A 14,213-nucleotide genomic window follows, 5' to 3' on the forward strand; every position below is an offset into this window, starting at 1 on the left:
AACTCTTCATTCCTCTCAACCAAGAGACAAAGTAGGGATTCTGTTACTGGCTTGGGTGATGGAAACTGAAAAAAAAAAGGAGATCAGGTTCCTACTACACCAGGGGCTAAGTAAAAGTAAGTCTGATATGTCTAGAGAGCTTCTTAGTCCTCCCGTGTTTTGTGATTAGAGTTAATGGAAAATCACAGCAACCCCATCCAGGCAGGACATCTAATGGTTCAGACTCTTCCATAATGAAGGTTTGAGCCATCCTGCCAGGCCAAGCTCCATGAACCAACTGACATGCTATCTTAGGGCAAAGGGAATGTGAAATGGGTAGTGAAAGAAGGCTTTAATACCAGCTTCAGCAATGTGAGCTGCTGCAGAAACCACGACTGTAATAGTGTTTACTTAATGGGTTAATAATATCTACCAGCATAGGTGGGAATACAAAACAACCAAAAAACAAGTTATTCTTTCAAATGAAATGCTTAGGGAAAAAGAACAACTTTTACTAACGGACATTTCTTAGCCTCTGAAAGGCCATTTGATTCAGTAACATATGCCAGGAGACTTCAGCAATATCCTGCTCCACTGTAGAAAACAGCAATCTGATCCTTTTCTCTCCTCATTCATTAATGAGATTATGCATTTGAGTTGTCATAATCCTCCATGGACAAGTACTCCCAAATCATATGCTCCAGTTTCTTCTCAAGGAGCTGAACGAAGTCTCGGCTCATACATCTGAAAAGACAGAGACATGCCATTAACTACAAGATAGCCAAAGAACCTATGCTGTAGGAAGCACTGTGAAGGATAGAAAGATGAAGTTACAGTCAGCATGGAAATAGAAATTCACCTGCATGGTAAGAGGTAGTCTAGCTGGCAATAACAAATGATGGCGAGGGTCTGGAGAAAAGGGAACCTTCATATACTGTTGGTGGGAATAAAAATTACTACAATAACTACGAAGAACAGTATGGAGGTTCCTTGAAAAACTAAAAACAGAGCTATCATATGGTCCAGCAATCCCACTGCTGGGTATATGCCCAAGAGAAAGGAAGTCAGGGTACCGAAGAGATATCTGCACTCCCATATTTGTTGCAGCACCATTCACAGTAGCCAAGATTTGGAAGCAACCTAAGTGTCCACTAACAGATGAATGGATAAAAAAATATGGTACATATACACAATAGAGTATTGTTCAGACATAAAAAAGAATGAGATTCAGACATTTGCAACAACATGGATGGAATCAAAGGTCATGATGTTAAGTGAAATAAGCCAGGCACAGAAAGACAAACTTTGTATTTTCTCACTTATTTCTGGGAGCAAAAATGTAAAACAACTGAACTAATGGAGATAGAGAGTAGAATGACGGTTACCAGAGGCTGGGAAGGTTAGTGGGGGTGGACGGTGTGGGAAGTGGGGATGATTAATAGGTAGAAAAATAGAATAAATAAGATGTAGTATTTCATAGCCCAACAGGGTGACTATTGTCGGTAATAATTTAATTGTACATTTAAAAATAGTGAAGAGTATAATTGGATTGTCTGTAACACAAAGGATAAAAGCTTGAGGTGATAGATACCCCATTTACCTTGATGTGATTATTACACATTGTTGTCTGTATCACAACATCTCATATACCCCAGAAATATATGCATCTGCTATGTCCATACAAAAATTTTTTAAAAAGAGGTAGTCTAGCAAATACAAAGAGTGTCAATCAAGGGACAATGCACACCTCAGACTATGGTGGGAATGGGAGTCTCCATAGTCTTCGAAGAATGAGTTAGATTCAGATAACATTAGCCTAAGTAACTGTGGAGACAGCCGTAACTATGAGTGAGGACCAGGGTTTGAGAAACTCAAGACAGGGGCTGTTCCCCCACGCTCACCCCCAGTACTCTATTGAGTCCAAGTGCTTAAAGAAATTGGACAGTTCCTATTTCTACCCACCTTGCTGCTTCCTTGATGATGGATTCAAAAAATAGTTTCTTGACTTCTATAGGTCCTTGCACTCCTTCAAGCAATTTGAAGATCTTTTCGTATTCTGAAGATGTTTAAAAAAAAAAAAAAAACTTCAGTATTATCAAATATAAAGAAGAATAGAAGTGAATCTATACCTCAGCAATCATGCTTCATAGGCTAAAATGTTTTAAATGCTTAAATCAAGATACCCGCACATACAAAAACTAAATAATAAAAAAGACACCTGCACATACGTATGAATGAAACTCTTTTAACCATAACCAAGTAAGAAAAGAAAAGCAAAAGGTGTACTATGCTTTAGTCAAAGAAAAGAGGAACCACCATAAACTATGGGCAAACTCAACTCTGGTAAAGAATGAGCCTCAACAGGTAACATAAATATCTTCTGAATCATAGAAAGAGAGACTTCCTATAGTTTTATGAAACAGATATTCTTATACTACTTACTTCGTCCAATGCTTCGGATTTCCTTCACTAATTGACGTTTTATATCAGCATTAATTTCTTCTTGGCTTTTGGGAATAGGGACTATTTCTCTGCATTTTAGGTCATCTCCGGAGAAATTGCTGGTAATGATTCCTCCCACAGGTGCATTGCTACTAGGTTTCTGAATCAGCTTATCTTTGCTGAAACCAGCGAAGTCATCAATCTGAGAATCCAATTGGATGGGTGGAATACCATCTCCTGTCTTAAGCTCTAATGAAACAGATTTTGACAAAAAGCCGTCAGTTGGTGTTTGACCATTTTCTTTCCCCTCCACATAGATATCATGAATGACAGATCTGGAAACCAAACTGAGAAGCTGAGCTGTGAGAAATATGTGTTTCATCACCCCTCTGGGTACATCTATGTGCTCCTCAGTTTCTAGGGAATTATATCTTTCATAAATGGGAGGATATACCGGGAGAAATCTCAGACCTGATGAACTGAGGCCAGGACACATAATACAATAAAACTACCTCTTATTTTCTGGTCCTATGAATAGATATGGAAACCAAGTAAGACAGTACAACTCTAAAGCAACATTCACAGGTCCCTGGTACTCATGGGATAGTTTCAGTTTGTTATGCTTTACAAGTTGAAAGCAGCAAGTCTCACTTGATATCACGATTTCTCAAATTCACTTACAAACCACCAGGCTTTACTGAGCTGGAAGCCAGACAGCTTGGATACACCTCAAGCAGCCTCCTCTCTACATCAAATATATTCTGAGAAAATAGAGGTGGCCATTACTGCTGAAAGTTCTATACGCACTCCATCACCAAAAAATCCCTTTTAGTGTATGATTTTCCTCATCCTTCCTTTCTGTCTCAGAAAAGTGACTTTCTTTTCACTCCAGGTCTGACACCTCTCATTTATTCATCGTCTCTGGCAGGCAGCATGCCAGTAGCTGGGGATCAGCAGTAAACAGCCCAGAGAGCAACGTTCCCTGCCCTTGTGGAGCTCACATCCTCATGTGGGGCAGTCAGACAGTACGTGCACAATGAATGAGCAAATGAAACAAACAGCATTGGGCTAGTGGTAGGGAAGCAGTCCACAGGCCTGTGGGCAACAGCAGCAGAGGGAGCCCCAGGAGTTGCCACTGGTTGGGCAGAGCCTTCTGTGGATGTACCCTTAGGCAGGGCTTGAAGGAAGAAGCAGAGCTGCCTGCGCAGAGGCAGAGGGGGAGTTCCAGGTTGCTGTGAGGCCAAGGGTATGGGCTGGAGTGGGGATGGACCAGGCACTACGGGGTGAAGGACAGAAGCAGACAGAGTCAGGAGATGGATGAGGCCCGTGTGAGGAGAGGGTGATGGAGGCCAGGCCATGCAGAACCTCGCAGACCAAAGCTGGTTCACAGTCGGTTCTGAGTGCTAAGGAGAGTGGAGGATGGGTTTTCAGGAGTGACATGGCATGATGTGATTTACATGCCAACATGATGATCTGGCTGCCGGGTTGGAGTGTATGTGTTCGATGGGGACAATAATGGGAAATGTGGAGGTATCACGGGACCTCAGTGATTGATCATGGCAGACTGGAACAGAAAGAGAGAGAGAGATGCTGGGGTTCAGAAATTTTTTTAAAGTATTTAGAGAAGAGAAGAAAAAGAAAGACAGAAAAAAAAAGAATGACAGGGGTCGGATGCAGTGGCTCGTGCCTGTAATCCCAGCACTTTGGGAGGCTGAGGTGGGTAGATCACCTGAGGTAAGGAGTTCGAGACCAGCCTGGCTGATATGGCAAAAACTCCATCTCTACTAAAATTACAAAAATTAGCTGGGTGCGGTGGCTGGTACTTGTGATCCCAGCTACTCGGGAGGCTGCAGCAGGAGAATCACTTGAACCCAGGAGACTGAGGTTTCAGTGAGCCGAGATCATGTCACTGGACTCCAGCTTGGCAGAGAAGAATGAAACTCCATCTCAAGAAAAAAATGATAGGGATTCACCAATATGGACAAGAAATTAAAAAAAATTGTGGAAAATGGAAATGCTAGAAGGTTTTCATGAAGAAGCGAGTGAACAACTGTCAAACGCTGCTGAGAAATTAATGGCAATGTCAGCTGAAACCGTTGACCTTGACAAGGACAGTTTCTCTGGAGGGGATGAGGCAGGAGGCTGACTGCACTGGATACAGCATGAAGAGGAGGTGACGACAGGCTTACTTACTCTTTTCTTTGGACATGGCAGAGCCTGCAGTAAGGCTGTCTCCTGCTCCTTGTTTCCTTGCCAACAGGGCAATCCTCTGCCTTTTCTGATATGAAGGACTGTCACATTCCCTGGGACGTTTAAACATGGTTTCAGGATCTACAGCCACCTTCTCTGTTTTATCGGTCATTGTTTCCTGAAAAACATCAATGAACATATTCCATTCATGACAAAAATCTAACAATCACAAAATGGCAAACAGTTTGCATATGTGTATACAACCAAGACTTTGAATCATTAATTTCACTTTTAATCATGAGCCAAGATTTACCAAGTCTCAACAAACACTCTGTTCTCAGGAAAAGAAACCTAATTTTATTGAACACTAAGTAAAAAAAGAAGAAAAATGGTACAAACAAATCAATCAGAATGCCTGTGGAATAAGCAGCTGTCATCAACCAAAAATAGATGAAAATATTATTACCTATTTGAAGATGTATAAGCCAGTCTGTATTAACCCTTATTAGGAAAAATAGATGTATAAGCCAATCTGTATTAACCCTTATTATACATTATATTTTAAACTACATATATTATACATTATATTATACATCACATATATTTAATACATAAGTATATATACTTATATATTCAAATGGATGTATAAACAAATCTGTATTAACCCTTATTAGGAAAAATGAGGACAAAGAAAAGGATTGTAGAAGATTGATACAAAACTGATAACAACATCTGACAAGGACTTTAGAAGAAAGAAAAACTACAAGATCAGGCCAAAATACAAGCCAAGATCACCCCTGAACTTAGACACAAAAAATTCAAACTAAAAGTGAGCAAGTAAAATGCAATAGTACTTAAAAAGGACATACATCAGCCATGGTGGAATATATTGCAGAAAGGCAACACTGATCTAACATTTGAAAATCAATAAATGTAATGCACCATATTAACAACAACAAGTAAACGGAAACACCACATGATTATTTTCATACATGGGTCAATGTTTAAAGTCCATTTGTGATAAAAACTATCACCAACTTAGAAAAAAGGGCAACTTTCCTATTCTGGTTAGCATATGTACAAAAAAATAGTAAATGCGATACTTCATAGTGACGTATCAGTATTTTCTCCCTGAGTTTGAAAACAAGACAAAGATGTCCACTATCCATTCAACAATTTACTGGAGGTTCTAAAAAGTGCCATAGCATCAGGAAAATATAATATGTTTAAAATTTGGAAAGAAGTAACCTCGCAGACCAAAGCTGGTTCACAGTTGGTTCTGAGTGCTTAGGAGACTTGAGGATGGGTTTTCAGGAGCGACATGGCATGTTGTGATTTACATGCCATTCACAGATGACATTGTTCTGTACATAATGCAGAAGAATAAAATCATTATGGTTAATAAGCAAATTTAGTCAACATACTAGATCTAATAAAAACCAATGGCATTTCTGTATAATTAATAGCAACAAATAATTAGAATATGAGATTTCAAATGTCATTAAAAACAGTACCAAAATCATAAAATATTTAGGAATAAATCTAATCAAGATGTGCTAGAGTACTACACAAAAATTATAAAACATCACTCAGAGAAATTCAAGACTGCAGTAAATGGAGAAAAATATTCTTTCGATGTGTTGGAAGACATCTTTTTTTTTTTTTCTTTTTTTGGAGACGGAGCCTTGCTCTGTCACCCAGGCTGGAGTGGAGTGGCACAGTCTCTGCTCACTGCGACCTCCACCTCCTGGAGGATTCAAACGATTCTCCTGCCTCAGCCTCCCAAGTAGCTGAGATTACAGGCGCCTGCCATGATGCCTGGCTAATGTTTTGTATTTTTAGTAGAGAAGGGGTTTCACTTTGTTAGCCATACTAGTCTCAAACTCCTGACCTCAAGTGATCTGCCCACCTCGGTCTCCCAAAGTGCTGGGAATACAGGTGTGAGCCACCACACCCGGCCAGAAGACATTATTAAGAGACATTATTGTCAAGTCTCTCAGAATGATCATAGCAATCATATTTAAAATTCCACCATGTTAACAAAAGCTTTTCTGAAAATTGACAAGCAGATCATTTTGTAAGTATATGCAAATTAAAGATTTGGAAAAGCCAAGTTTTTTAAGCCAAGGGAAAGACAAATTTTTTTTAAGGAAAAGAACTAAGTTAGTAGAAATGCACTACTATATAGGAAATTTACTATAAAGGTAGCATAATTAAAACAGTGTGGTATTGGAGCAATGACAGGCAAATACACCAAGGGAAGAGGACACAGAGGCCAGAAACAATATGGAAATACAAAATACAGAAGAGCTGTAAATCATTGTGGAAAGGACAGTGCTTTTAATAAATGCACTTGATAAATGCAAGGAAAATACAAACCTTGACTCTTACCTCTTCCCACTCCATAAAACTTTACTAAAGATGAATAGACAATCTAGTAAACACTTAAGATATTGTCTTCACAACTATAGAATAGACAAAGATGTTTTTAATGAGGATAAACAAGCACTAACCATAAAGAATGAATTGTTTAATTAGACATAATTAAATGGAAAACTTCCGTTTCTCAAAGACACTATTAAGAGACTGAAAAACCAAAGCATGTTTGTAGATTATACATTATGTAGTATATAGTATAGGTTATACATAAAAATATATAGTAGTTACACACATATATACATATATATCTGGCAACAAATGAGTGGAATCCAGAATATATCCAGAACTACAAATCAATTTCTAAAAAACCAACATCCCAATAAAATTTGGGGGAAAAGCTGAATATGCACTTCATAGGAGTCATACTCAAATGGCTAATAAGCACATCGAATATACCTGGTCTCTGACTTTACTCCATTTCATGAGAATTTATTTCAGATGATTAGAAGATCTAGAAGAAAACTTAGAATATTATCATCATGAGTGTAAATTAGTTCAACCATTGTGGAAGACAGTGTGGTGACTCCTCAAGGATCTAGAACCAGAAATACCATCTGACCCAGCAATCCCATCACTGGGTATATACCCAAAGGATTATAAATCATTCGACTATAAAGACACATGCACAAGTATGTTTATTGCAGCACTATTCACAACAGCAAAGACTTGGAACCAACCCAAATGCCCAACAGTGATAGACTAGATAAAGAAAATGTGGCACATATACACCATGAAATACTATGCAGCCATAAAAAAGAATGAGTTCATGTCCTTTGAAGGTACCGGTGTCAGCAAGCTAACACAGGAACAGAAAACCAAACACCACATGTTCTCACTCATAAGTGGGAATTGAACAGTGAGAACACATGGACATAGGGAGGAGAACATCACAAAGCCGGGCCTGACAGGGGTCGGGAGGGGGGAGGGGAGGGATAGCGTTAGAGAAATACCTAACGTAGCTGACAGGTTGATGGGTGCAGCAAACCACCATGGCATGTGTCTACCTATGTAACAAACCTGCACATTCTGCACATGTATCCCAGAACTTAAAGTACAATAATAATAAAAAAATATGATCATAATGGCATCGGGTGAAGCAAAGATATTTTTTTTTTTTTTTTTTTTTTTTGAGACGGAGTCTCACGCTGTTGCCCAGGCTGGAGTGCAGTGGCCGGATCTCGGCTCACTGCAAGCTCCGCCTCCCGGGTTCCCGCCATTCTCCTGCCTCAGCCTCCTGAGTAGCTGGGACTACAGGCGCCCGCCACCGCGCCCGGCTAATTTTTTGTATTTTTAGTAGAGACGGGGTTTCACTGTGGTCTCGATCTCCTGACCTTGTGATCCGCCCGCCTCGGCCTGATATTTCTTAAAAAAATAAAAAGCACTAGCCATAAATAATACACTGATTAATAAAATTAAGAGAATCTGTTCATCTAAAACACATTATTGAGATCTTTTAAAAGCAAAAAATATTTATAGAAGATACTAAAAATTGTATATGCATTTTTATATATGTACATATATGTCTGTGTGCATGTTTGTATAACTGAAATGCAGAATATATGGAAACTACAAATCCATTTTTAAAATACAAACATCTCAGTAAAAGCTGGGGGAAAATGCCTGAAAAGGAACTTCATAAAAGACATAGTAAATGACCAATAAACAGATAAAATGGTGAAAATAAAACAAAAATAAAAACGATAAATAACTGGGTGTGGTGGCACTGCAGGCCAGCCTGGGTGACAGACGGAGACCCTGTTTCAAAAGACAAACAAAAATCAATAAATAAAAACAATATTAAAAAAGGTGCTCAAGCTCATTAATCAGCAGAAAAATGCGAGTGTAGACATAAGGAGGGATCACTGCACAGCCATCAGAGTGGCTGGAATGAAAGACTAACTGTACAGCGAGTGTTCGAATGTGGCACAGCTGGAACCTTCGAATATTTCTGGACCCCCATTCCCACACAGACACCTGAGGCTGTGACCGAAAGGTCAGACAGAATCCTGGGAAAGAGTTCCTTCAGAATCGAGATCAACCAACCGAGGTAAAGCATCCCAACCCAGGGCGAGACCGAGTTCCCAAGGTCACATGGCCTCCCTCATGGCTGACACTCCCTGAGTCCCACCATAGGCTTAGAGAATCCAAGGAATCCCCATTCGCCCGGGACACCGGGAGAGAGCACCCACAGATAATAATTTTAAAAACCCAGCATCAAGAGAAAGCATCCGGTAAGCATCTACATGGGGATAAGTAGAACCAAAGAAAAGCCAACACATTATAGCTGAGAGCGAGCGACATCCAAGGACAAATGTGCCTCACGGCCAACATCACCCAAGGAAGAGTCCCTCGGAGGTCGAGATAAAGCCCCCAACAGTGACCCCACAGGGCTGCGATCATGCGTCCGAGGCACAGCCACCCCCACCACGTTCCATGAGCAGAGACAGGGTCCCCAAGGCAGAGTCCCCCCTCAGGCCTGCAACTGAGCAGGAAAGAAACACCGCCGCACCCGAGGCCAACACAGGCAACCAAGGCATGCCCCCTACCCCTGGGCTTAGGTCATTTCAGTAGGAAAAGTCCCTCACATCACCGAGAGGGAGTCCCCAAGAAAAGCCCACTGGCCCCACAACATAGCCGAGACGGGGTGCCCAAGGAAAACGCTCCCCCATGGCTAACACAGGTGCCCATGGCGGTGTCCCCAGAGCGGAGCCACTTTCCCAAGGGAGCCCTACCACACACCGGACAGAGAACGCCACAGAAAAGATGCTTTCCGAGGAAAAAGGACGCTTTCCGGGGTGAAATTAAAGCATCCAGGGAAAAACAGCCCACTCACAGTCCTGAAGTCCTGACCTCGCTGGAGGAGTGACGGCGGCACCTCACAAAATGGCAGTGAAGCTGTGGCGCCTCCCTACTGGTGGCACTTTCTAGAAACCTGCCCTCTGGGAGTTGTGGTAAATGTGCCCCCTAGGGCACCTGGGAGTGATGTGCATGGCGAGGCGTCTCACCAGAAGCATCGATCCCGTTCGGCCCAAGGGGGATAGAAGGAAGGGAAATAACCAGCCACAGCGTGCCTGCCCCAGCCGAACACTGGGAACCTGTTGGGGGCGCCAGAGTCCTGAGGAGAAGCCTCATGCCCCAGAGAACCAGGAAGCGCAGCCCTCCCCTTCGCTGACTCTGGCGCCCTCTACAGGCGACCTTCAGTAACAACTGCACAGCAACATAAGCGGAGAACCGCAGAATCTTCTCACACAGCGGATTGAAATCGCCTGGGTAACATAGTGAGACCCCGACTCTGCAAAGCAACCAACCAACCTAAAAAAAAAAAAAAGAAAGAAAAGAAAAAGAAAAACACAAAAATCAGCCGGGCATGGTGGCGCGCGCCTGTGGTCCCAACTACTTGGGAAGTTGAGGTGGGAGGATCGCTTGAACCCGGGAGGCGGAGGTAGCAGTGAGCCGAGATCGCGCCACTGCACTCCAGTCCAGGCAATAGAGGAGACTCCATCTTAAAAAAAAGAAAAAAAGAAAAAGAAAAAAAAAAAAAAAAAGAAAAAACAACAACAAACTGAAATTTTCATTTGAGGGAGTTGTGTTTTAAAGTCAACCCCGACCGGGCACAGTGGCTCACGCCTGTAATCTCAGCACATTGGGAGGACAAAGCGGCTGGACCACCTGAGATCAGGAGTTCGAGACCAGCCTGGCCAACATGGTGAATCCCGTGTCTACTAAAAATACAGAAAATTAGCCGGGCATGGTGGCGCGCACCCGTAGTCCCACCAGCTACTTGGGAGGCTAAGGCAGGAGAAACTTTTGAACCAGGGAGTCGGAGTTTGCAGTGAGCTGAGATCAGCCACTGCACTCCAGCCTGGGTAACAGAGTGAGACTCTGTCTAAAAATAAAAATAAATAAATAAATAAAAATAAATAAAGTCAACCTCTATCTGTTAAAGGTAATCATTATTGTTAATTGATAAGAAAAATGAGGGCCCCAGTGCGGTGGCTCATGCCTGTAATCCCAGCATTTTGGGAGGTCAAGGTGGGTGGATTCCTTGGGCTCAGGAGTTCAAGAGCATCCTGGGCAGCATGGTGAAACCCCCTCTCTACACTAAATACAAAAATTAGCTGAGTGTGTACCTGTGGTCCCAGCTACATGGGAGGCTTGAGACCAGGAGGTTGAGGCTGCATTGAGCTTTGATCACACCACTGCACTACAGCCTGGGTGACAGAGTGAGACTGTCTAAAAAACAAAACAAAACAAAAAGAAAGACAGAAAAAAATAAAGGAGGGGAAACCTTATTATATTACATCTATTAATCATTTTAATCTGGAACTTTGTATATTTTTCCACTTTTTTAAAAAATTTTTTTGAGACAGAGTCTGGCTCTGTCACCCAGGCTAGAGTGCAGTGGCATGATCTTGGCTCACTGCAACCTCCACTTCCCAGGTTCAAGCAATTCTCCTGCCTCAGCCTCCCGAGAAGCTGGGATTATAGGTGTGCACCATCATGCCTGGCTAATTTTTGTATTTTTAATAGAGACGGTGCTTCACCATGTTGGCCAGGCTGGTCTCAAACTCCTGACTTCAAGTGATTCGTCTGCCTTGGCCTCCCAAAATGCTGGGATTACAGGTGTGAGCCACCGTGCCCAGCCCATTTTTCCACTTTCACAACTTATTTTAAGTGCAGCAAAATTTACCTGAAATGTTCATAGTGGTAAAAAATATTACAGCAAAATTTTTAGAGTTTTAATGGAACAAGCAGTTTCACTCTTGACACAATTATTTAGAAGGGATTATTTCACTGGTTTTGTAATTCAAAAGTTATGTTTATAAAAAAATTAAGATTAAAATTAAAAAATATAGCCAGGCATGGTGGTGGGCACCTGTAATCCCAGCTACTCAGGAGGCAGAGGCAGAAGAATCGCTTGAACCTGGGAGGTGCAAGCTTCAGTGAGCAGAGATTGCGTCACTGCACTCCAGCCTGGGTGACAAAGGGAGACTCCATCTCAAAATAAATAAATTAATTAAAATTAAAATTAAAAAGTCATTTCGTTAAGTACCCTGTCAGAAGAGAGTCATTTTCAGTATTACAGCTTCCTAGCCTATCGTGTTAATATTTGCCTGTGCTGCAGAACCTTCATAGAACACATTTTCTTTTGGAATATATTTGATTGATAAGGAAGCTTAAACATTGTTTTCACTTCGATGTAGGAACACAGTTGTTCTGTTTGTTTATTCTAGTGCTACCAAAATAAAATACTCATTTTTGCATTAAAAAATCCCACCACAGCAGTACTCATATGCGTATTTGATTGAATAACCGTGAGACTGGATTCTTGGAGGGGCATAATTAGAATCCTGCCTACCACACAAGCCACAAGTGGACAGCTGCATATGACAGTCCTAACTGGGACAGCCCTGAAGGACAGTGGTGATGGGAAATCCTCCCAGAGGGAAGAATTTTGAGCAGTGCACCTTCTTGGCGGAGACATATCCAAATGTGTAAGTATGTATCATGCCTAGGCTGTGTCCCACTTATTAGCTGATTTGTCAGGGACTTTGATGACACATGATTAAAAATTTGTGACAAGGAGGTCTGAGAAAAAAACATATGTGGACGGACCTTTCCAAACAGACATACAATGTGAAGATATCGGGGTCTCATGAGAGTTCTCAGCAAAGGGTATCCTCAGCAGAGCAGAATTTTAATAATCGGATGGATAAGGTACTTATTATCTAGATATTAATCAGCCCCTTTCCCCAACACCTGTGTCACAATCTTATGGGCTCAACAAACAAAGTGGTCAAACTGGCAGGGATGGAGATTATGCGCCATAGCATGGACTTCCACTCACGATGGCAAACCTAGCTACGGTTATTGCTGAGTGAACAATCTTCCAGGAATGGAGACCAACACTAAGCCCTCAATTTGGCCCCAGACTCCAGAATGATCTGCCAGCCACTAGTTGGTATGTGGATTACAGTGGATCACTTCTATTATAAAAAGAGAAGTGCTTTCTTCTTACCTTAACAGACATTTAGTCTAGATATGGATTTTCCTTCCCACTTGCAGTGCTTTTGAGAAAACCAATATTTTGGATTTGAAAAATATCTTATCCACCATCATGATATTCCACACAGCATCACTTCTAAACAAGGAACTCACCTCACAGAAAATGAGTGTGGCAATGGAGCAATACTCATAGAACTCACTGGTCTTATTATGCTTCCCCTCATCCTGAAGCGTAATGACCTTTGGAAGACTCAGTTATGTTTTTGGTTAGGTGGCAATAACTTGAGAGGCAACAGCCTTTAGAAGATGGTAATGCTCTATCCAAGCATTTATATGCATAGATATATGGTGCTGTTTCTCCCATAGCTTGCATTCACAGTTCCTGCAATCAAGGTGTGGAAATGAAAGTGTCACCCCTCACTATTGAAGTTGGACCTTACACCATATACAAAAATTATACAAAAATCAACTCAAAAAGGATTAAAGACCTAAATGTAAGACCTAAAACTATAAAACTCCCAGAAGAAAACATACAGGAAAAGCTTCACGATATTGGACTTGGCAATGATTTCTTGAATACAACACCAAAAGCAAAAATAGACAAATGGGACTACATGAACTGAAAAAGTTTTGTGCATCAAAGGACATAATCAACAGAATGTAAAGGCAACCTATGAAATGGGGGAAAACATTGGCAAATTATATATCTGATAAGGGGTTAATATCCAGAATATGTAAAGAGCTCCTTATCCGGAAGTAGTGTTGCGAGGCTGTAGTCCTAGCTACTCAGGATGCTGAGGCAGGAGAATCGCTTGAACCCAGGAGGTGGAGGTAGCCACGAGCCAAGATCTTGCCACTGCATTGCAACAATAACAATAAAATAAAATAACTTAAGTTAAAAATGGGGGAAAGTTTCACATGTTCTAGGGTAGCACAAACAAATGACTTGAATAAACATATCTGCATATCTCCCAAGATGATATATAAATACTTAACAAGTATATGAAAAGATGCTCCGCATCACTAATCATCAAAGAAATGCAAATCAAAACCACAATGAAAACCTCACCCCCATTAGCATGGCTATAACAAGTGCTGCTAAGGATGTGGAAAAATTAGAACAGCTCTGCACTGTGGATAGAATTGATGCAGTGGCT

The 14,213-nt window shown here is 41.3% G+C and overlaps 1 protein-coding gene across 2 annotated transcripts; it reads right to left on the reverse strand.

Moving 5' to 3' along the window:
• Nucleotides 1-473: 473 nt before the first annotated feature.
• On the reverse strand, nt 474-10,219 carry LOC126946441 (cancer/testis antigen family 45 member A8-like). Of its 2 annotated transcripts, none has more exons than XM_050776733.1 (5): nt 10,056-10,219; nt 4,615-4,789; nt 2,422-2,670; nt 1,942-2,035; nt 474-723 (listed from the first exon to the last, which is right to left on the reverse strand). In XM_050776733.1, the coding sequence occupies exons 1-5, from the start codon at nt 10,062-10,064 to the stop codon at nt 624-626; spliced, it is 627 nt and encodes a 208-aa protein (XP_050632690.1). In that variant the 5' UTR covers nt 10,065-10,219; the 3' UTR covers nt 474-623. The 2 variants fall into 2 exon arrangements, with proteins under 2 accessions (XP_050632690.1, XP_050632691.1); XM_050776734.1 differs by having other exon boundaries at nt 9,884-10,219.
• Nucleotides 10,220-14,213: the final 3,994 nt, after the last annotated feature.

The sequence above is a fragment of the Macaca thibetana genome, chromosome X (assembly GCF_024542745.1).
Source record: "Macaca thibetana thibetana isolate TM-01 chromosome X, ASM2454274v1, whole genome shotgun sequence".
NCBI classification, from domain to species: domain Eukaryota; kingdom Metazoa; phylum Chordata; class Mammalia; order Primates; family Cercopithecidae; genus Macaca; species Macaca thibetana.

Excerpts from the sequence above, each read along its gene's own strand:
- LOC126946441 (XM_050776733.1), bottom strand. Across the intron at positions 2,036-2,421 it reads AATCCGAAGCATTGGACGAA|AATACGAAAAGATCTTCAAA; the intron begins GTAAGTAGTATA and ends AAACATCTTCAG. Across the intron at positions 724-1,941 it reads ATCATCAAGGAAGCAGCAAG|ATGTATGAGCCGAGACTTCG; the intron begins GTGGGTAGAAAT and ends CTGTCTTTTCAG.